The 24,643-nt window shown below is 31.7% G+C and overlaps 4 protein-coding genes across 7 annotated transcripts; 2 read left to right on the top strand and 2 right to left on the bottom strand.

Moving 5' to 3' along the window:
* Positions 1 to 350: 350 nt before the first annotated feature.
* LOC126844650 (small nuclear ribonucleoprotein F-like) lies at positions 351 to 881 on the top strand. The gene is made up of 2 exons (XM_050582987.1): positions 351 to 657; positions 728 to 881. The coding sequence occupies exons 1-2, from the start codon at positions 461 to 463 to the stop codon at positions 798 to 800; spliced, it is 270 nt and encodes an 89-aa protein (XP_050438944.1). The 5' UTR covers positions 351 to 460; the 3' UTR covers positions 801 to 881.
* A 2,482-nt stretch (positions 882 to 3,363) lies between these two features.
* Positions 3,364 to 6,266, bottom strand: LOC126844649 (probable small nuclear ribonucleoprotein Sm D1). The gene is made up of 4 exons (XM_050582986.1): positions 6,085 to 6,266; positions 5,095 to 5,171; positions 4,479 to 4,685; positions 3,364 to 3,663 (listed from the first exon to the last, which is right to left on the bottom strand). The coding sequence occupies exons 1-4, from the start codon at positions 6,096 to 6,098 to the stop codon at positions 3,557 to 3,559; spliced, it is 405 nt and encodes a 134-aa protein (XP_050438943.1). The 5' UTR covers positions 6,099 to 6,266; the 3' UTR covers positions 3,364 to 3,556.
* Positions 6,267 to 7,300: 1,034 nt separating this feature from the next.
* LOC126844296 (dihydroxyacetone phosphate acyltransferase) lies at positions 7,301 to 16,327 on the bottom strand. Of its 4 annotated transcripts, none has more exons than XM_050582383.1 (15): positions 16,157 to 16,327; positions 15,193 to 15,388; positions 14,841 to 15,020; positions 14,368 to 14,497; positions 12,910 to 13,116; positions 12,318 to 12,469; positions 11,825 to 11,988; positions 11,509 to 11,675; positions 11,101 to 11,223; positions 9,247 to 9,393; positions 8,940 to 9,025; positions 8,640 to 8,762; positions 8,327 to 8,514; positions 8,071 to 8,132; positions 7,301 to 7,889 (listed from the first exon to the last, which is right to left on the bottom strand). In XM_050582383.1, the coding sequence occupies exons 2-15, from the start codon at positions 15,379 to 15,381 to the stop codon at positions 7,834 to 7,836; spliced, it is 1,974 nt and encodes a 657-aa protein (XP_050438340.1). In that variant the 5' UTR covers positions 15,382 to 15,388; positions 16,157 to 16,327; the 3' UTR covers positions 7,301 to 7,833. The 4 variants fall into 4 exon arrangements, with proteins under 4 accessions (XP_050438340.1, XP_050438341.1, XP_050438342.1 ...); XM_050582384.1 differs by having other exon boundaries at positions 16,040 to 16,327; XM_050582385.1 differs by lacking the exon at positions 16,157 to 16,327 and adding an exon at positions 15,915 to 15,932.
* A 1,152-nt stretch (positions 16,328 to 17,479) lies between these two features.
* Positions 17,480 to 19,153, top strand: LOC126844718 (ATP-dependent Clp protease ATP-binding subunit clpX-like, mitochondrial). The gene has a single exon (XM_050583098.1). It carries the CDS (start codon positions 17,480 to 17,482, stop codon positions 19,151 to 19,153), a length of 1,674 nt encoding a protein of 557 aa, XP_050439055.1.
* The last annotated feature ends 5,490 nt before the right edge of the window (positions 19,154 to 24,643 follow it).

A 24,643-nucleotide genomic window follows, 5' to 3' on the forward strand; every position in this document is an offset into this window, starting at 1 on the left:
GTACACACATACATACATGTTATTACATTTATATATCATGTATATTATATATAAGGTAAATAAACAAAATGGGTCCTGCAGCAGCAGTTCTGATAAAAGAGACGCGGTCGTTGGTGGTTGCACAGCAGCTGCACCGACGGCATAATGGCCGCATTGACAATACACCTAATACACTTAACCGACCAATCCCACACACAAAACCTAGGTAGAAAATAATCGTGTTATTAACCAGTATTATCTGGTACTATATAGTACAAGGTATGTGGTTCGGGGCCGACCGGTGATATTCTCAAACTCGGCACGACGCGCGGTTACCTTATCATAACCGGCTGTACTCCGTTAGGTTATCTATTTTGTCGGTTTAATGTTTACATTTTGGTATTTTACAACATTGAACATTCGTCAAACGTCAATCGTTTTGTTTTAAAAACTAAACAAGTGTTTTATAAACTTATCCAAAATGACGACTATGCCAATTAACCCCAAACCCTACTTAAACGGGTTAATGGGGAAAACTATTATTGTCAAATTGAAATGGGGCCACGAGTATAAAGGTTTCCTGGTGTCCACCGACAACTACATGAACATACAATTGGCCAGCGCCACCGAGTTTGTGGACGGTTGTGAACCAGCTCTTCTCGGCGAAATCATGGTTCGGTAAGTGTGCTGTTACAAATCTTACTAGGTCCGCATATTATACCGGTTATTATTTTTTTTGGAATTTTAGGTGCAATAACATACTTTACATTCGGTCGGTGGACGACGAAAATGAAGACATGGAAGCGGACAACCAAACCTAACCTTACCCAAGCAACAGCATTTTTGTTTATTACTTTATAAGATTTAGAATTAAAAAAAAACTTTTTTTTTTCATCAAGAAACTTGTCATGGTTTGTTTTTTCCACATTATTTTCCATCCAGAGTGCAAGTGCTGGGCATGATAAGGTGATTGGAAGATTTTAGTGAATTTTGCTTTAAATGTTAATACAAGTCGATACAAACATAGAGCATTTTTTTGCTTTAAAACTAATGACAAATAATAGGTGCCTTCCAATAACCCCATACTACATTTACATTTAGTACCGTTTTGTATAGGTCTCGTGTAATGTATACATTATCACGCACTTGTAGTGTCTCAGCTTTTAATGAGTCATACGAGATAAAAAAATTTCACTTATGAATTGGTACATTTAGTTATTCTGTACATTTTTACATCTAAGTTAATTTTTAAATGTATGTTTAACATTTTGCATTATTGTTGATAACAGATCAATTTCATTTAAAAACATAAATGATTCATTCTTATAACACCATTTTAAATTGTCTGAATTTACACTATTTACATGACTTGAGGTTACTCCCACATGGATGTGTTGACTAGTTTGCTAACGTTTCAGAACAAGACATCCAAGTGTGAGTAACCTCAAGTCATGTAAATAGTGTAAATATAATACCCCACTCAAGCTTCAATAATTTTTTGTCTGAATTTAATTATAACCACATTTCATTTAAAAAGTGTTTATATTTAAACATTGATCCAGTCCCACGGTGCAAATACCTTCCAAATAAATTTTAAACGAATGATAGCTAACATAGGCCAACTGGTACAATAAAACAAAATTTCAATTTCCGTTAATATTAAATTTATATTACAAATGTATACAAAATATTAGATAAGAGCTTTTTTTATTAGACATTTCTACATATTTTAAGATTAATTATGGGAAATAACTTAACCTCTACGAATGATAGGAAGTTAATTGTTGGTATTATATTGTGCTTTGTGTTAAATCATTGTGCTTGTTTGATCCAGGTATATTAAATTTTTCAAAACTTAGATCTAGATTGGTACAGTGTTTTGAAAGGGCATTCCGGCAATTTTTAATGTATAAAGAATTTCCCGTATTATATTGGTTATGTTGCTCTCCTAAATAAAAAGTGTTCACGATATTTATACCCTACCAGCTCTCTACATTGTGAAGGATGTTATTCATAAGTAGTTTTAAAAATAAAAAAATTGATGCTACTTAAAAGAGGTATAAGAAAGAGATAGTAATCATTGAGTAACATGTACCAAAATTAGTTTGCGGCTATAGGTGAAACGATTCATCTTTACCCTTAATAACATCCAACTTTAAATGTTTCACAAATTTACATATAAAAATTTAGAATTTTTAATTAAGTAGTTATTTAATATTAAGGAAGAGAAACACGTTTTAATATACATGCAGGATATATGTTTTGTGTACTACTTAATTTTTTGCTTTGCCATTACACTCATGCAAAATTAGTTTAATATTTTAAACAAATTCAGTAGGTAGTTTTAAAAAAAAACTAACAATGCTACACAGAATTGAATGTTAATTGTTTTTATGCAACACATACCAAGATTACTTTGTGGTTTTAAAAAATATTTACTATTCCAATATTTAGCACTATAAAAAGTATATATTACAAATATATTCATGTACAATTACGAGTAAGCGGATAAATATGGATTTTCTTTCGGCGCCAAACTTCTTAATACAGAGTAATATTTTATAATCTTTTTTTTACCATTTTTTTGGTCAAATACCTATTAATCTATGTACAGAAATAATTGTATTTAATTTTAAAGTAATTTTATGCACGAGTGATTACGACTATTTTCTGAAAGTAGTGTCTTAATTGGTTTGGAAATATGCTCAATCTACACTTAAATATTAAAAAATAAATGATTATAAAAATGCCAACATGATATTTTACCTTTTATGACAAATCTTAACTGTTAGCGGCATGGCGGTTAGTAGAGCTCAGCAACAGGTAATTTAGTTGTATCTTTTTCATTGATAGTACTTAGTAAGAATAACCATTTTTAATATATTATAATGTAACTACTAGATGACGTGAGATAATTTGATGAATTATTCAACATGTTATAAAAATAGACTAGGGAAATCGTGAAAGCTGAAAAAAAAGTCTGTGCAGCGAAGGAATGAGTTTCACATGCCACAAAGAATTTAGCAGTATAACTGTCATTGACAAATGTCAATATTACTATCCTTGGAAAATAGTGTACATGCTATTATACCTACGCTTTACTGACCTGAAATGCGTATCATGTATGAAAAATTGAATTTGATGTTTATTTTAAATATATAATAGTGCTATTTAGTAGATACGCATCATGAATCCAAATCCAATATATCCATTATCCTTAAAATACTACACAGTAATGACAAAAAATAAACTTTCATGACTGCAAAATGAAATACAATAATAATTATAAATTAAATCATCCCGATATTATCAGGGAATTTTTCATCGTATATTTATTATGCAATTGTATAGATGTAAAAGAAGTTTTTTTTTTTTAAATTGTTCTTATACTTATATTAAATATATTATTATTATTCAAAATAATAGCTCGTGATACACATTGTGTTCATTGTTATTAAATATATATGCTTGATAGCATATATATTATTAATTGTTAAAACTTGATAATATACAGGAATTCTATTAGTATTTTCAACATTCACAATATTTGTGTTTGTAGCATATTGTGTATCTTAGCTCAACGTCGAGGTGGTCCACCGCGTCCACGTCCACCACCACCTCCACGAGGTCCACCACGACCTCCACGACCCCTAGGTCCTCCACGTCCACGTCCCCTTCCAGGTCCTAAAAATAAGATAAAATACATGACCTTAAAAAAATACATGCATGTACATACAAATATGCAGTTTAAAAAGACAAATTTGGTGGAGTGATATAATATTTATTGTAATAAGTTTATAATTTGTTTTGTATGTATTTATAAACTATTTCATTAAATCTTTTGTGTATAATTTAAAAGAAACATTTACTATTTATTTTATTAATCTACATAGATTTTTCCTGTACTAAAAAAAAATTATAGAAAAAATGCTGCAAGTCTGTATCAACAAATAGCATAGCACAGTCGACAACTATAAAAATATTGTGTTATTCAAATACAATTTAATCATTATTATAAATTACTATGTAATATAGATGAATATTACCGCTGTTCTGTAGGTCTAATATATAATTAATACAACGGGTAATAACAGTCCATATATACATTTTAATCAGAAACTAATTATTGTGTTACTTGGTAAAATGAAAGTTGACAACAACTACTGCCAATAGGTAACTGCCACAGCCACTGAACTCAATATTGAATTCAGTGGCCACAGCTAAGGAAATATAGGCTCAAAACTTTATCATCAATAACTAAAATAAAGTTTTCAGAGTACTTGTAGTTTAACATATTGTCCACTGACTAGTGGTTACTAATAAACATTTTTTATTAACAAATTGTAAAAATAAATTTTAATAAACACTAACTTCATTTGAAAATGTAAAGTGAAGAAAGCAAACCTGTTACCGCTGTACAAATAATGATAACCGTTTTTACAACTATTTTCATTATGTACTACAGTTTGATAACAACCCAACGACTGACTATACTGTACCTCCACGACTGCCTCCTCGTCCGGCACGGCTCATGCGTGATTTAGGCGCATCGTCGACCAACAGTGTTTCTAGAGTAAGGGAATCTGGTAAAATGAAATAGCGAATGTTATTTCCTCGAATACTTAGTGTTTCGTAGTGTATAGGCTGTTGATTTTTTACGGTCATTTTGACGGCTTTCAGGTGAGTGTTCATAGCTACATCTACACCTAAAGAAAAAAAAATTATATTTTAATCTACCACTGTTAACAATAATAACAATTATTTAAAGAGTAAATAATTAAATTAAATTAAGTAGGCACAACAGAACAATTATAGCACATATTACATTACAAGCATGTAAATCAAATTATGATTACACAATTCACTTTATTTAAAAGAATAATGAATATTATATTATTATGATTTATTTTATATACTTGTTCTGTTATACCAACACATATTGACACATAGAAAAGATCATTGAATAAAATAGAGTTAAATACTTAATTAACAGTATAAATAAAATATCAAGTGAACCTTTGATACAAGCCCATGCACGTTTTGATATACAAAAATGATACTGACAAAAAAGCCAAACTGAACTTTTTTTTTACTGAATAAAAAAAAATGTAGTACCTGTGATAGTTCCGTGGACGGTTGTTCCATTTTTCAATTCTAAAGACACTGTTTCATGACTGAGTTTCATTAAAAACCTAAAGAAAAATATTAAACGGTTAGTTGTTATTTAGATATTTAAAAAAAAAACATTTTCTTTTGTTTATCCCAAACATTATGACACCAGTCATATGGACACATACAGCATATTTATTACGCCTTACAGCCAAATAAAATGCGTATAAACATTAGTATTGGCAACACCAATTTTCTCGAACTTATCAACTATCGTCTCCATATTAATTTACTTCTTTGGTAAATTCAAAAGTTCTCCAGCTGTTTTGAACAACAGCTTATGCTAGGCAAGAGCCAACAACCTTAAGTCAGCAGTGCATAATGAAAAATTAACCTTGAAATACTACTAAAACCAAATTTGAATTGGACCAAGCTAAGTTAATATAACATGTACAACAATAAAATAAAGGTAGTTTGTGTACCTATGACTTTTTTGTGCCCTAATCAATGCAGTTTAATATTTTTTTTATAAGATAAATACGTCATACTTTTAGCTAAACCTTTCTGCAGCCATATTGTTGTTTGCATGTTGTACACCGACCACAATTAGCATAATATGATCGTCAGGCTATCACTAAGATTACATTACAAGCCAGTTTTTTATTTTGTTGTTAGTAAAATAATATCTTTCAGAAATCGGATATATCCATACCTAACCGTTTAAGTTTGTACATAGGCGTACACAAAATAATTATCATTGTCAAAAAATGTAGCTACGCTGACCAAAGGTTGTAATAGTTGTGAAATTTGTGTAAACCCTTTCAAAAAACCCTGCCACAGCTGAATACTAATGGTCCTGGTTTAAAAATTGTATAAAGGCGGTTAGCAATAATTTGAATTTCAACAGTTGCAGTACTGCAGACGTGCCCCTGTTGTACCGTGTACATCAAACTTCTCAATAATGGAAAGTAAAATATACAATCGATTTTCACTTACTTGACTAACTTCATGGTAAATATTAATTATTTAACGTAACGTTACTCGAATGGGTACATGAACTTTAATAAACAAAAATATACAATAACCAACACTATAGCTGCAGCAGCAATACAATAATGTAATATTATGACTGATTACCGAGTACAACGCCGAATTTATTTTTCCACGACCCGGCTAAATAGCGGCGGGCAGCACGAGTTTGCGGCACGATAGAGTCGAAAAAACAACAGTGAATCGTTTTCCCCAAGGGCGATCTCATGAAACAGAAAATAAATCATTATGATAACGGAATCTTTGTAAAGGATTGGGCGGCAATCAAAATTTGAATTTGGGTGGCCAAAAAATATTTTGCAAAAAAAATTACATTAGAACGTGTTATAGTCACGCCGTGATATATTTAACAAAAATAAACAATAATTAGATAAAAAAAATTATAAGCAATTCATTTAAAAAAAAAAATAAGAGGAAAACAAAAATACAGTGACAATTTTTTGTGATATAAGTATGATACGTCAGGTTTTTTTTTTTTACAAGAACGTACATATTTCAATTAAATTGTTTATTAAAAGTTAAAATTCCATGCTCTTTCAAATCTGAAACCGATACTCGCATTGAAAAACACCCCCCCCCCTGCCCCCGAATTCACTAATACCATGTTTTCTAGATAGAAGAGATGTGTGGTCCATTTAAAGATTTTTGATCGTTATTTTTATTAACCTGTTGAGAGTAATTTTTATCTTTTATCGTATTGTCGAATCTGATACTAAACCTTTATCTGTTTTACTGTCAAAAACCAAAATTATAACATCAGCTCTACAGTTTTGTGTGCTTCCATTGTCATTTACAGTGAACCTCCAAGTACTACTCTCTTTCTCAAGACAAATGTTTTATTCGAAGGAGTTCAAAAAAGTGGACCCCAATATGGAAGTTTTATAGGATAACCCCTAAAACTTCCTGAAACTTTACTCCAATACCAAAGTTTTACAGATTAATTACCAAGACTAAAAAATCTTAATACTAAAAAACAAATCTATTAAAAATGTAGTGTTGTCAAATACAATTTTTATACAGTCATGAATACTCAGGTAGGAGTTTCACTAGCCAACTGAGAAAAATTGAAGACAAACTAGAAATTTCTAAAATTCCTAGTTCCAGATTTTTTCTAGTTTTTTCTTACATTTTTATTACTAACCTACGAGTAAAAACAAATTAATGCGTGATAATTTTTTATTTAACAACATATTTTCATACAACAAAATGTATAATAAATAGTATTATACGTTATAATTCATACAGTTCTAAGGATATTTTATGTTATCTATAATAATAAATACTATGAAATAAGTGTAATATAATATTTAACTATTTAAATAAGTAAGAAATAACAAATAAGATAAAACAAATTCGAGATCAGTTAAAAAAAATAAAAACTAGAGGTATAACAATGTAGAATTTAACACCGGTGTTCCAGGCTAGGGTTCCATAACGTAACATAACATAACATAACATTATAAACTCAATTAAACAGAACATAACATAATATTTGACTATGTTCCAAATTTTATAACACTATTCCAACTGAATAGTGTTATAAATGTGGAATGTTTGTAATGGGAACGTTATAATTTGGCAGCACAAAATAAGAGCTATGGCGATTTATCGTAAACCCTAATCTATACTTACACTAGTAGATACTATTGGAAATTATTAGTAAATACAAAACAGTACGTAGAATGTAGCCTGCTGTTAAATTTTTGATTTTAAAATGTCTTTGTTATTGTTGTTGGACGTAATGATATTATCTGAAAACCCAATAAAGATTCCTGTTAATTAGTAAATAAGTTATAGAAAACTTTGCAAACCTTCATAACATTAATACTAATCACAAAAAAAAAAAAATTACATGGACTAAAGCTTTTATGAAGTATTGCTTAAGTAGCCAAAATAGTTAAACAACAACAGTGACAACTATATTGTTCTTACCTAAAATACTTGACAATTCCGACACCAGTGTTTTGGTGACTTGATAAAATTTTGATTCGTTGCTAAAATTAAATTATTATTTATACAACTAATTAGATATCAAAAAAAAAAACAAAAAAATATGACAACTTCAGTAGAAAAATGTATTAAAATATCAATAAAGTAAAAAAGTAGTATTACTAGGTCTATGATATTTGCACAACCTAATTGTTTTGCACACGAATCATACACCATTAAAAAGGTGAAAAAAAATTACCTCTTGACAGTCATTCTGATGACTCCCATTTTTTCAAGTGCTTCCAAGTTAAATTTAATTAAATCTTTGGACAAACAGTACAGATTAGAGTTTGAATAAAGTTCACTTGGAGCCAACAGCAACCGCTCTTGTATTCGCAGATAAACTAATTTGTAGATGCGTTTATCTGAAATACTTTCCGATGACACCTATATACAACAATAGCAAAAGTTTTCATTTAAATTGTACACCGACCACTGGATTACAACTCAACAGTGAAATATTATAATATTACATACTTATTTTTATACTTATAAATAATTTGTCAACTCACGTCTTTAAGAACGTCGTAAATTAAATGGTAGCCAGTCAAGAAAGGATGTATGATCGAGTATCGAAGCAGCTGTTTTTCTACATCGTCTACATGACGATACAACGCAATACTGTTTTTGAAATCCTGGTAAAAAAAAAAAAAAACTAAAATAAAATTCTTTTTTTCAAGAAATATATGTATATATTTTATTAATTTTTAATATATTATATATTTATAATTTAATTTATTAAATTTGAAAGGATTTCCAAATAAACGGTATTAATGCATATTTGTAGATGATAGTAATATATATTAATTTACTTCAATTTCTAAAGTTTCAGAAAATGCAAATTCATATTCAAACAACCACCTCAACAAAATATATTTGCGTCGTAAATCCAATAAATCTGTAAAATAAAAATTGGGTGGTTTTAGTAAATTTAGTGTAACTATACCAGTTATGGAATGTCGTTTATTATATAAATACATTAATGTATTGTGTTTCTGTTATACATTTGATCGATTATATAAATGGCCGAGAACGACTACTATGATTATGAATCACAAATCGGTGATCATAATTTCTAGTAGATACTTATAATGTGCACGATAATTACAAGACACTCACTATTTTTCCATGTAATTTCACAATTGATCACTACACTGATGAATGCTACGTTTACAAAAAAATGCATCGTTGGATTTACATAAAGTTGGTTCAATATCAATGGAAATGCATTATCGAACGTTTCCATATAAAAATTCAAGTTACCATCTATAAAAATACAAATTTTAATGCAATTATTAACAACAACCTACATAAACATAGATTCCGAAGCAGCTGCGTAATATGAAAAAAAAATTGTCTTTTGAGATAAGTGCTTCAAAAAAATAAAAAATGGACATTTTTGGATATAGTATTTAATGTAAATACTTAATAAGTATTTAATATTTTAACGGTATAAAAAGTAATTTCGAGTTTTTGCTTTTTTTTAATTACTTAAGGGCTTTAACATACTGAAGTTTCAAAGTGTACAAAACCAGTTTGCATCTACTTTAAAGCAGAGTGATATTAATGACATCTAAAAGCTGATACTGTGAATTGTTTTGGCTCAATGTAAACTTTTTTTTACTAAAAATTACCAAAATCAAAATATTTCTACTTATAAAATTGGTTTCCTCTGCTCACCTCACTCTCTGTCATTTTTAGTATATTGTAAAAAAAAATTGCAGATTTTTTTTACTTATTTCCAGTTTTAAGTGAATTGTCATATAACATAATTCAGGTATCAATTTATTTTCCATTACTCATAATAACTATAAGTTATTCAACAATGAACTTGCTATACCAATCTATTATTTGGTTATAGATTTTTTAAATTGGGTAGGTATTTGATAGAGAAATAAGAATTATAACAGAATATGTAGTAGAATATCGTATGTTCTGTTAAAATTTCTTAAGATGATAGTTCATTTAACATTGCTTTACTTCATGAATTGCTAGCCATTTCAGTTTTACATAACTCAATAAAAAAAGACACTAATAAAAGATCCAAGTTTTTTATTGGATGATAAAAGTTCAGGTTCCACGATCAAATGAAATGAGTAACATCTCTGACTTATACTTTATAACTTATAAGTATAACGAACAGTAAAGATTTTTCCACGCAAAAAGATTCAAAAGACGATAAAGACTGAAATAAAATTAATTTTTTAAAATAATATATATCAAAATTAAAAATGTTAGAATTTATATTCACAAATTCTATACTATTATCAATAAACCATCAAAACTAAAAAAAATCCGACATTTTTTTTATTATTAAACTAGTTAAAGGTAACGGTAGATACAGGTTACTAAGGCAATTTTTGGTAAAATAAATTAACATCAAGCCAAAACAATTTAGAAAAATCGACTTGTGAACCTCATCTCAATAATATAATATTATCTATCTCGTGGAAATTAGATACAAATTGAATGCCATATTGAACTGGTTTTGCTACACGTTGAAATTTCCGTACTTAAAAACCGTTCTACTGATAAACGTTGACAACTCAAAAAATTATCATAAACCCATTACCCTAGAAGGGATCAAAATGTTTTCTTTATTTCACTTTTTCAAACAAAGTTTTAGGGATTTATGTCTGAAAATTATACCGAAAGTAGAATGGAACTATAACATAAACAATTTTTTTAAAAAACCTTTAGACAAACTTCATTGTTATATCTTATACAATATAACAAACAAAGATAATTTTAGCCTGGCGATTATTTTCTTAGATTATTGTTCATTTTTTATCAAGATATTTTTTTAGGTTTTAAAGGACACCCAGCCCCCTTCCTGGGCAATGTTTGCAAGCTTGCAAAAGAGAATTTGCATAAAATATGCCGTCCATGTTTTATTTTTAGGTTTATACAATATTTACATTGGACTAGTACTACGTCATATATATTGTATAATAAAAAAACTTAATCGCGTACCTGGTAGATTACATAATTTTTGTTGTGAATTATGAGTACGAAATTGTATGAGGTCGTCTTTTAAAATTAAATAGTTGTGATGCAGTTGAATAATTTCAACAATTCTGCTTCTGTCGTCGGAATCTGAAAATATGCGAGTAAAATAAATAAAAATGTAATTTTCTTTTTTATACATTTTGGGGATATGTTACAGACTTGAGTTAAGTTTTTGGAGCAGTTTTAATTATTTGTTAAAAAATATTTAAGTCTACAGTCACACATATTATTAAATATAACAAAATTAAAAATTAAATACGCTTTTAAATATTGATGATGTATAACTATGAATAAATTCATAATTATTTAAGTTATCAAATATTCAATACTAGATTATTGTGATATAAAGTAATATATTTTTTGGTAGCTTACTAATATTTTCGATACGGGCCCCACATTTTCTTAAGAGATTTTTTATCCAGTTGATTTGATTGACGACAATATCTAATTGAACAGTCTTAATCGAATGCCTTGATAAATTGTAATTTAACGCGACTGCCAAAATATTTACATACGACAATACCATATCGTGTTGTTGCCTGAAAACTCATTGACTGTTACTTACCATTGATCATTTGTATATTTTATATTTACTACTTGTAATACTACTAATAATAAGGAATATTACTAAATTTATAATATAGGGGTACCCACAAATAACTATACACTACTAACTACCATAATTTACCTAAACATTATTTCGTATGCAAGATTTTTCACAACGTCATTTTCACAACAACAATCACTACTTATTGTTTCGTCAACGTATTGTCGTACTGAAAGTGGAGAAGAAAAATTAACGTAAACATTACCGTATTTGCCATCCATATTCTTAATGCTGCTTATCAGTCCCTAGAACATGAATTTATTAAATAATTCATTAAAAACAGTAACAAATGGAAACTAGTACACAACTTTGCCATTAAAAAAAAAATGTTATGACACTCAACAAATTTACATATTTTTTAACTTAAAATTACACCACGTTATAACTGTTTAAAAAAATAGTCAAGTTAGTTCCAAATTTGTATAGGACTTTTGATACTTTTTGGTTAGTCAACATATATCGACAATGCCATAGTTAAAGAATATTCATACAAACTTGAAAGTATTTCAACTATTTTAAAAAACTTATCGTGGATTGATGATGTCAAGCTATTGACATGCTTCAAAATACGTACCATAGTTGTTTCTTTCGGTTTAGGAATTCCTAAGAGTTCATAACCAAATAGTTTGTCCTCTAGAAGTCGGTCATAGTTGATGGAAATTGACACAAGAGTGATGTCTTGAACTTCGTTATTCAGTAAAGTATCTACAATACATTTCAAAAGTCCTGCAAACAACCAATAGTAATTATTATCAAATAATTGTTATTTTATAGCTGTTGTGAAACTATTGAACTTTTAAAAATTATTTAATGAACTCTTAAAAAAAAAAAGCTATATTAATGGTTTTAATATTTAACAAATTTAAAGTAATAATGATTTGTCGTAATTTATATACACGAGAAAATCTGTACATCAGAACCAGACAAACTAAGTCACATTATGTCAACTTTTCAGGAGAGCCTGAAAACCAATTAACGTTCTAGCTTGTGATCTTATAAAGAATTTCACTCTAAAAACGCTTGTAAATTATAAAAGGAGAAGTATTAACGGAATACCAATTGTGTGGCTTGATTCAAAACCAGATTCTATCACGATCAGAATCACAATTTTCGGATCTATGTTCATTTAGTTCTGAGGTACGGAAATGAATTAAACACATTATTACCAAATTTTGGTGGTATTGACTTGTTTGCACGACTTCTCGTACCCTCGATAAAAAACTGTAATGGCGCAGTTTCATAGACCAGTAAATGCTTAACATACGCGTACAACGCCGAACGGTAAACAGTATTTTGAAATGCTTTGTTACGTCTCAAAAAAAAAGCGCCACATTGTTTAAGCAAATTTCCCATTATCTTCATGTTCTTGAAATCTAGGTAAAATAAAAAAATTTATAAAAAATAAACCATTTAAATTGTATTGATTAATTTTCTATAAATGCTATGACTTTTCTTTTAAAACGGATAATAGTTCAAGAATGTTGGAAGTTATTATTTTTAATATGAAGCTAATCATTAAGCAAGTACTATAACTAATAATCACTACCTAATATAAATAAAGGGCTGCAGGGAAAAAATATCATAGTCAATACACCTACAGTTTTCAGTATTGCAATTTGAAAGTTTCAGAACTCAAAAAGACTATAAGATATAAGTGGATATAAGATAACGCAGATAAAATAATATTGCCCTTTAACTTTATTTATTGACAAGTTTAATTACAAAATAATCAAATTTATTAATCTAAATTTTAGAAAAAAAACTAAAAAAAAAAGAACGAGTGAATAATTGTTTGTTTTGCAGCCCTTCAAATATTTCTATTTAACTATAATTTGTTGGTTTATCTACACAAATATTTAATAATTGCCATAACTGTTGAGTTTAGAATTTGAAAGTAGTTATTGTACCTTGTAAATTATTTTTGTAATTTACTGTTTTTAACTTTGAGTTCTAGGGTTAGCAGTGTGAGTTGTGACTATACTATACAGTATTTAAACAATTAAAATTAAGTCACGGAATTCAACAATATTTACGTTTCTTTTAACTAATTAGTTGTACGTATCACAACTATTAAACCTAAGGTAAAAACGTAAATGGAAGTTTTAATTCTATAGTTAGTTATGATAATAATAAATGACAAACATTATAACTTAAAAAAATGTAGTAAAAACATTACGCACACACAGATACACACATTAGTTTCTATGAAAATAATACTGCAAGACAATTAGACTTATCAGTTACATTATCCATGCATAACATTATCTAGGAATAATCTAATAAAATATATTTTTACCAATATGAATAAATAAAGATTCTAATCCAAACCATTAGTTACATTATATGAACACCATAACTAATGCACTAATATAGTAAACACAGCTTTGTTTTTGGAAATAATCTGGTAACGCAATAAGCAGCAAACCACTTTATCTACTAAAAAAAAAGATAAATGTTTATTGCCACAAATGGTTCCTACATGAAATGAAATGAAAGGATCAAACACACAAAATAAAAGTCTAAAATTACAAAAGTAAAACCAACATATACTGTTATGGCTTTATGGTGTGTACCAACACGCGCAATCGCTATACCCTCAAAATACATTAGTATAGTAATTATACCCATAGCCGCTGCCACATACGGCACTTCAATGTCGTAATGAAAACAAATGAATGCCATTAAAATAAAATCTTGGTAGCTCCTATGGCTCGGAACAAATATCACAGGATTTTGGTGAAAATTATGTTTCATCTGGAATAAGGAATCGTTATACAATATGCAATTTTTTACTCGAGCTACATATTATTACTAATTTTATAATAATTATTAAAATAAATAATTAAATTATATATTTTTTTTATTTTACTGTCTAGAAAGTAAATGACAGCAATGACCCTTAATGGACCACCTAAGCTGTAATCCATCAATAGAAAGTAGACGTTGTCCTAGCAACCACCCCAAATTACAATCTATTAATCAATGGTCCGCAAAGAAAATGTATTGTGTAAAATAAATTGATACACTTAATTTATCTATTTGTGTAAAGAAATAAACAAACAGTTCTTGAAAAAGAGAGTCATTTGTTGATATGTACCGTGACCAATTTCATCTCGTTAATGTATAGACCTCCGAGCTTGGATTTTAAGATTTTAATCAAAATGTATCCCAACATCCTTATAGTCACATAGTTTTTGGTACTTTTGAGGTCGTTTACCAATCCCAGCACCATTGCTGTAACTTGTTTAGTATCTTGTAACTGATCTACTGTATTTCTCTAGAAAAATATAACAAACAATAACGGTGTTATTAAAGATGATGATAATAACATAATGAAATATTTACATTTGTACATTTGTGCCAGTTAATAACCAAGACATACTGAACTTTAGTTAAGTTAACTTCAATTATTAATGCAACTACACAATGCTATTAGTAGTTACTATCACCTTTTTAATAAACATTTTTACTGTATCTTCGAGTATTTTCCTTTTTTCATCAATCGATAAATCCATTTTATAAGATTCCATTTTGTATTTCACTACCTTTCGGTCTATGGGTTTCAAACTCCAACTCAGATCATTGACAGTTTTCAATTCTGATAACAGATTGACAAACGAGCCAAAATCTGTAGCCATAATGTAGCTAGAAAAAAAAAATCCCAACGATTAGTAAATAATAGATATATTATATCCATAACTGTAACTGTAAGACTATATGATTATCATATAGTCTTACATGAGTATCATATAGTATTGCTACTATATAGTAGCACAGAGAATTTACATGATAATGTGTTGAAACATTTTATGTTTGCTCAATGTCCTCAACTGTATGAAAGTGTGAAGTTATTGTAATATAACATTATTAATTACATGCATTTTTATTTATAATATTGTGTACAGCAAGTTGTAACTTGTAATAGCAATATATTACGTTAAATATTATTTTATTATACATAACCATAAGTTGCTAAAGTTTTTTCTAGAATATATTACGTACTATTATTTGTTTACTACTAGTCTTCAAAAAAAAAATAACTAATGTAAAAAACATAATTTTTTTTTTCTTGTTATGGAGATGAGATTGTACAATTTTAGCACTGCTCACATGCCAGTACACAAAAATTTATAGTGGAATATAAGTGGAAGTGTTTGAATATTTCTCTTACTTTCATAAGCTGATGTTAGTTTTTCCAACCAGTAATCTATTATAGGTATGTAAAACAGAAACATAAAAACCATAATACACTAAGTGTACTACTTCTATATACCTACAAAAAAGTCAACCACTTACTCTGTTTCACTTTACTCTGATTTTCTGTTTAAATACTTCTTTAGAATCCATACAAATCAATTAAGTTCAAATGTATAATACATTTATAGATGATAATAATTATAATTTGGTTCATACCGTTTAAATTGATACAAGAACACTGCAACATAACGCTTGGTGCCTCTTGGCTGCAAGACATATTACATAATGTTATAATAAAAGAATCAAATAATTTCTATTTGTAGATATTTATTTACATAATTTAAGTTGTAATAAAAAAAAAATCATTTTAACAGCTATTAGCTACTGATCAAGACGAATATTGATATTTGATATTACGAACCGAGATAACATTATCTCAAAATACTAATGATAATATGGTTCAAATTGGAGTCAACTTTAAAGGCCTCGCTTCAATTACACACTCTTTTAACCAAATAGCCAATAGATTTTCCGTATTATGTAAACATTACAAGATTAAAAATCAACGATTTATAACAAATGCTTACAATTATTCAGCTTTAAAAGATGGATAGACCAAATATTTATCTTACAATTGAACATTTAACAAAAGCATCGCTGCTCCGCATTGAAGCTAAAATATTTTCTTTTTTTTTTTAACAATTTTAAACAGTTTTAACTTTAAAACGAGACAAAAGAATATGTCATTATCTCAAAAATGTTGTTTACTTTTGATTTTATTATAGGTGTTTTTGTTTAAACCCATCATGGTCTAAGTAAATAGCTATTCGCGTAGTCTGGTGTAAAAACATGACTGTACGGAATGCTTAGAAATTTAGGGGTATAACGTCCTGATAAAACGATAGTTTGTCGATTTAAGAGGAATAACTGAATAAGACTTTTTAAGTTAATAACAATCTCTCTTCATTATTTTTCTTCTTAACGAAACAAACAGAATTGTGTAAAAAGAGAATTTGAAAGGGAGTGGTAACTATAGGCTTCAAGGTATTATTTTTAATTAAAATTTTTTTTTTCTATGAGAAATAGCAATTTTGATTTATTTCAGATTAAAAAGCTAAACAAATTTTGACTACATGATCCGATTTCAATTCTGTAAAAATATTTAAATTTTTTGTCTACTTGGCTATGTTATTTAGGAAGCCGATGTTCATTTAAACCTTTCAATTTCTTGTATTTTGCAATAAAATAAGCAAAAAATCAATACAGTTGTCTTTTTATATTTTTTTGTAAACCTTTCTTCAAAATGTTCAAGTATATAACACTTAGGTCATATTATTTAAGTTTAATGACATAGTCTAATATTTTAACTCCTTAAAACTCGACTAGGCATTAATACCATTTAATCGTAATTTAATAATACGGTATTTCATGTTAAGCCAATAATATTTCTTATCGGGCGGTAGTTACCCACGTATTATACAACATCGAAGAAATAAACAAACATTTTACACGTTTTAAAACACACTGGGTTGTCACAAGATGTCATCGAAATTTCGATATTTTTGGTCGAGCTACAGAGTAGCATTGAAATCACACGGAAGCCATCACGTGAACCCGTGTGGAAATTTTAAATCCGTCGCTCGCCATCTGTTTCGGCCAAACAACGCACCGCAGAGAAACGTCCACTTGTCGTCAACCTGGAGGCGGACCGTAAGCGGTTCGGGATCAGCGGGCGGAAACATCCATACAGGTATACACTGCGGCAAATGCAAAAGCGCGGATTCGTTTTTAGAGTTGTTTTTGACCACCGACAAGTTCGGCAGATGTCCAAAGTGTTTTCACGTTTTCAAAATAGTATCCAACGAAGAACTGCTGAACAGCTTCGCCAAAATCGGGGCCGAGGACAAGAACACACGCAAACCGCCGCCGACGCCAAAAGAAATAGCAGAAAACCTAAACAAATACGTGATCGGACAGGAACTGGCCAAGAAAGTGTTATCCGTGGCCGTGTACAATCACTGTAAACGGATATTGCACAACAACGCCGAGACGCCGCCGGTCAAGCGCGTTCCCGTCGACCGGCACGTAGAAAACATGTTGAACGCCCGCGAGTTCTTCCCCGGCAACCACTCGCTGGACGCCGCGCTGCACTTGAATAACGCCAATAAGAACGACGACAAAGACGAAAAGTTCAACAACACCACGCTGGAGAAGAGCAACATCATGCTGATCGGGCCCACGGGATGCGGCAAAACCTTGTTGGCGCAGTCCATCGCCAAGCATCTGGACGTGCCGTTCGCCATATGCGACTGTACCAATTTGACGCAGGCCGGTTACGTGGGCGAAGACATCGAGAGCGTGATCGGCAAACTCTTGCAGTCGGCCAATTCGGACGTGAACAGAGCGCAGACGGGAATCGTGTTCCTGGACGAGATCGACAAAATCTTCGCCGTGTCCGGTCACCAACATCTGCGGGACGTCAGCGGCCAAGGCGTCCAACAGGGCATGTTGAAGATGCTCGAGGGCACGGTGATGAACGTGCCCGACAAAAACAGCCGGAAACTCCGCGGCGAAACCGTATCGGTGGACACCACCAACATACTGTTCGTGGCGTCCGGCGCGTTCACCGGGCTCGACAAGCTCATTGGCCGCCGGACCAAATTGAACAGCTTCGGCTTCGGCGGCAATCGACCACCGCCGACAGTTGTCGAGCACACATCGTCCAGCGGGTCAGACGTGGAAAAACAAAACGCCGAAAGAGACGATTTGCTGAAGCAAGTCAATCCCCGGGACCTTGTCCAGTTCGGCATGATCCCCGAGTTCGTGGGCAGGTTCCCGGTTCTGGTGCCGTTCCACTCGCTAAACCGAAACTTGCTCGTTCAGATTTTAACCGAACCCAAAAACAGCACGATCAAACAGTTCCAACTGCTGTTCGGCCTGGACAAAGTCGACCTGACGTTCACTGATGATGCGCTCCTGGCGATCGCCGAACAGGCGCTGGAACGAAACACCGGCGCCCGCGGGTTACGGGCCATCGTCGAATCCATTCTGTTGGAACCCATGTACGAGTTACCGGGGTCGGGCGTGGCCAGAATTCGCATTACGGCGGAAATGGTGAACGGGAAAAACCAGCTTCGTTACATGCGTGGCCGTCAAACCGACGACAACGAAATCAAACGCCAAAATCCAGTTAACAGCCCGCTCAAACGCTGATAAACAACCAAATTGATTCTAACATTATAATAATATATTAAAATTATAACCCTTGCAAATATAATGAGTAATCGTTTGTTAACGTTAAACGATGACGTCACCGTGACTGCGGCCATCCCCGCTACTTGTGATGAGAAGTATATAATTTTTTTCACTAGGTACTTGTTATTTCATTGTAAACATCTAGTAATGTTAGTAGTCTCAGGCGAAAGCGGTGTTATCCGGCTAGGGCAGATCATTGCAGTTGCGGCACGAAACTTGCAGGAAGCCAAGAAAATCTAATGGATGTCTAATGAAAATCAGATCACACTCACACAGGTTTTTTTATTGTTACTAAATCAAAATTATTTTTAAAAGTAATAAAATAACGTAATTTCTATTCTTTAAAAATAATTGTATTACTGATTACAACATATATATATTATACAAGCAACATAATTAATAAAATAATATAAACGAACTGCTCTTTAATTTGGGTTGCCAATACAACACAATATATTCTAATCAATCGAATGACATAATTTTTGAAGACAAAAAAGTATAAAAGATAATTAAATACATAATAATAATAATAAAACAATTGGACATTGATATTTTTAAGTTAAACAATAGTAAGTTTAGTTACCATAGTTTAACATAGATCCGTGTAATTCCGTGACTGGTATTTCAGTGGAGTTTTTTTATCATCTAGTTAAAAAATGAATACGAATGTTGGTATATCATACATAAACTTGTGGCCTTGAACTAAAAATGTAGTAAAATTATAATGTTATTTTGGTTCGTTAAATCGAGTATATGAGTAAAAAAATCGTTTAAATGAGTGAATAAGAAGGGTCAGGTTCCATGTCTGTATCCAGGGGGGGGGGGTCTGGGTTCAAAAACGATACTTACAGTTTGGAATTGGCTATTTTGCATTTAACTCTATTCTCGTTTTTTTTCACTTCTCACTTACCTAGCATTCGCTTCTTATCCTCTCCAGATAAAAAGACCTTTTACGGCCATTGATTAAACATATACAATAGATTTATGTTTAATATATTATGGCAAATGAGCTGTGTATACAACTATACATTTTACAACTGTTTTCAAGGCTAAAAACGATATTGCAATTAATAATTAATACAATTTGTTCATGCGCTATAGGCACTTATTGCAATCTCTGTATTTTAATCAGTCTATAGTACGCAATCCATACATTTTTTTTTACATGTGACTTGTTTAGGTACAAACTATATAACAAATAATAACAAATTAAATTATGAGTTATGATGACTAATAAACGTTTATTTTTGGCAATATTATATAATACGTTCAACAGCATAAACAACATTTGGAATATTATTAAAATTACCGCTACACACATAAAAAAAATTATTATAGCTTAGATAGTATTAATTAATTATTTAATAGGTTTATAAATACAATTTTTTTTTTATTGAGTTGAATAACATTTAAAGTTATACGCGCGTTCAATAATTTGTATTTATTTTTTTATACTTAAATGATTACATTGTAATTATATTATTACATTATGATTATATTGAATGTATATAATAAGTATTCTAAAAGCGATTATACATATAGGAAGTATTCCATTTTTCAAAACAGATTAAATATAATAAAACGGACAATACAAGTCCAAGAAGAGCATAATACGAGGAATGCTACACACAATAGTAAATCGAACATACCATTTTATACGTACAAGAAAATTACAGTAAGCTAACGTAAAACGAAAAGTAATAATTTCATTAATTATTATAAATATTGTGCACACTATTATTCTAATATAAGCAATCTAATTTATTTAACTTACTTAAGTAATATATTGAAATATTATAATACAACTACATTAAAAACACCTAATTATCTGAAGGGCAAAGGGGAAGAAGGGTAGCAGTCCAATCATGACAATTTTTTAGGAGAGCATTTTTAGCGGCGACCCATACTATCAACCCCGAATGCATGCCTGAAATGCCATGCACCCGGCGACCGAATTGGCATAAAGTTAGCCATAGCCACTCCCGGTCAATACGCCACACGCATTTATTTATTATTATTATCTAGAAATTGAAAAAAAATGGACTACTACCCTCCTTCCCCTGTGCCCTTCGTCTAATATATAATCTTAATATTTATTATGTTGGGTTTAATTATACAGCTTCGCCACGATTAACGGTCAATATCCGAAAATACTGTCCTATGTTCACTATTTCGTTAGCGAATTAGTTTATAGTTTAACGCTCGCATTTCGCCTTCTTTCGTGACCTAACCAAATGTGTTCTTAGTCTTCAGTCAAATCGATGAAAATATCGGCCGATGTGGTCGTCGTATTGTTTTCGTTAATCATCTCGTTGGCGATTTTCGACACGTACATTTCCCACTCGTCGAGTAACACTTGGTTTTGTTCGGTTCCCACGTGGCCGTCGTTATTTTCGGCGATTCCATTCCATTCGGCGGCGATACTGCCGTCGTTTGTGTAATTTACAAATTCACCAATGTCTTCGTTGTCGCCTCCAGCAGCAGTAGCCGCAGTACCGGGAGTAGCAACAACAGCCGTCAACGATTCCATTTTAACTTCGCCGTGCACGTGTTCCCGATGCATGGCCAACGCGATTTTGTATATGAACCTGTTTTGGCACTGGTCACATTTGTAACGCCGGTACCTCCTGGACCGGACCTGCTGGCCGTGTATGGTCTTCATGTGTTGAGCGAACTCGGCGTGCGTGAAATACTCTTTGCACTGGCCACAATAGTAGTTGGCCGGCGATGGTTTTTTCGGCGATTTCGTGCACCGTACGCCAACACCGGCGGAGCAACCGGACCAAAGGTCGGACAAACTAAACGGCGCACCGAATTGCTCTGGTTCCGGTGGTGTCAGTGAGCCATCGACGTTGTCGGTTGACCGAGAGCTATCACCGATGGCGGTGGAAATTGTTAGTTTACCATTTGCGGACCGGTCGATTATCTTGTACGTTCGTTTTGCATTCAAACGTTTCTTCGTGGCCTCGTTTGCGTGCTTTTTCAAGTGATTGGTCAGAGCGCTTTGGGTCTTGCAAATCTTTCGGCAATGAGTACATTTAAACGTTAATAATTTCAATTTTTCGGCTATGGTCGCGATGGCGTCGTACGGGTCAGGTTTTTTCGGGCTGGCGTACAACACGAAATTGTCGCGTTCGTGCCGGCACTCGATCAAATGGTTCCGGAACGTGTTGGCGTTGCGTTCAATTTTGCAAAACGGACACCGTAACGTGGTGTGCTTGCCAATAACCGTGCATTCGTGCTTGATGAGCTTGTGCACGCTCAATATCTGTATGTTATCGTAAAACGTGTCGCACTCGTAACATTTGAACATTGCAGGTTTTTGACATTCGGTGTGAATCTGATGCGTCCGGAGTTCGTTCACGCTGGGAAAAACGGTTACGCACTTCCAGCATGTAAAGCCGTGTTTGATTTTTAAATGTAGACGACAGTGCGATTTGAACGATTTTAAACTCGATGTAAGTACATTGCACGCCGGTTTCATACACGTGAAAAGCACCATGCTCGAAATGCGTACACGGTGCGCGTGTACGGGCCGCGTGGATTTCGTATTTCGGCGGTCGGCACATTTGCGTTCATCGTCAGCAACCGTCGCGGGTACAACAGCCGCCGGACAAGCCTGCTCGGTTGTTTCTACGGATTCTTCGCTAACCATTATAACATCATCGCCCGAGTCATCCGACTGGATTTCACAGACAGCATCGTCGTCGATAGCGACAGTGGAGGCAGTCGACGGTTGTGGACTGTCGACGGTCAAGTCTAATGACCAATCGGGCGTGGAATTCACACGGATCGGTACACTGTTATCGGAATACTGTATGGAAAAAAAAACAAAACAAAATTATTATTATAAATAGTAAATACAGGTTGTTGTTTAAATCAAATTAAATATCACGGCGGTGCTCAGGGAACGCAAGCAAGGTGCCCTAACCAAATGCCCTAGGTCAGCGTAAATTATTGAAGCGCCAATTGTATAATAACGGAGAACTCATGGGGAGAAGGGGTGATAAAAAGCAATCGGCCTATGCCATATGCTTAAACAATAGTGTAAAATAACAGAACCTTTATAAATTATTAACACGAATTAACGAAAAAACAGAATTACAATTAATATTAAAAACAACTTTATAGTTTACGATAGTCACTGGACTGTAGGAATTATTGTAGCTGAGAGTTATAAAGTCACTCTACAAAAAAAGGCTTAAATATGAATCTGTAGATAGCAGAAATATTAAATATTGATAAAAATAACGTGCTTAAAATTGTATTTACATATGTTTTGAAACGTTCACCCAAAAAATTGTATTTATTTATTTATTATAAGGAATATTTTTAAATTGTGTATGTTATAACCGAATGAATTTAGGAAACCATTTTAATATTAATCCACCCTATTTTAGTTTTGGACGGGTTAAGGTTTTAAATATGATACCGAAATTTAATTCTATGACCCCGCAAAACAAATTAATTGGCTATCTTATAATACAATTAATTAATTAAAATTCATTTTAAGTAAATTAATAAAATAAAAAGTCAGTACAGTGAAGTAGGAGAAAAGTGGTAGAAATAAAAATATCGATAAAAGCATTCTAATACCAATAATGTACTTTAAAATTGTAATTTTAGTATCTGGGTGGTTACAATTAGGGTTATTCATCTGTCCTGAGACCTGAGGTCCGAAAATTACATTTAAAAAAGCGAAATAAAGGAAATGTTTCCCTTCCCAGAAAAAGGTATACATTTTCTTAGGTGTTCACTGCATATCGGTGCACTAGATACAAAGAAAATCCCATAAGAGTCTGGAAGTATTTTTTAATAAAATTATATAAAACGGCAAAAAATCCGAAATGAACTCAACGCAATCAACTCAAGCTTAACAACAATGATATAATATAATTATTATTAGAATACCATACGGGTTGGTGCCCGGGACGTATTTAAAAAAAATTAATTACTCTCTTAGCAATAACGTAGTCGATTATTATTTGCGATTCCTTGGCTTTTTGTTTCAAGTCAGACCATCTCGACAACGATTTATAGCAGCAGTCACAAACGATCTTCGGTTTGATGTCGTGCCGTTCCACCTGTAAATAATATGTTAATAATACTCTTAAATCAAACGCAGTATAAGTAATGTTAATTATTCTATCGAGTAATTCAATTGCTTACATTAACGCTCAATAGTTCCTTTATGTTCCGACACAGTTTTTCATCGGACCCGTTCGACCAAAATATATTGAAAAATTTCATGCTTCTGTCGGTCTCGGGCTCCATCAGGCAAATTCGGCACATATGCAAGCTCTTAGATTTTAAACACTCCATTTGGGCACAATAAACACTACTACAGCAACTGTTAGACGAAGAAAATTCGACAATTTACACAGAATTTGCCTATATAATACTAAGAGCAGTGAATGCAATACGACGTACACGGTACACGAGTGGTCA

This window comes from Adelges cooleyi, unplaced genomic scaffold (genome assembly GCF_023614345.1).
Source record: "Adelges cooleyi isolate 19-005CV unplaced genomic scaffold, UGA_ACOO_1.1 ACOO_flye_CR_arks_rails_tigmint_CR_PRNA_651, whole genome shotgun sequence".
NCBI classification, from domain to species: Eukaryota; Metazoa; Arthropoda; class Insecta; order Hemiptera; family Adelgidae; genus Adelges; species Adelges cooleyi.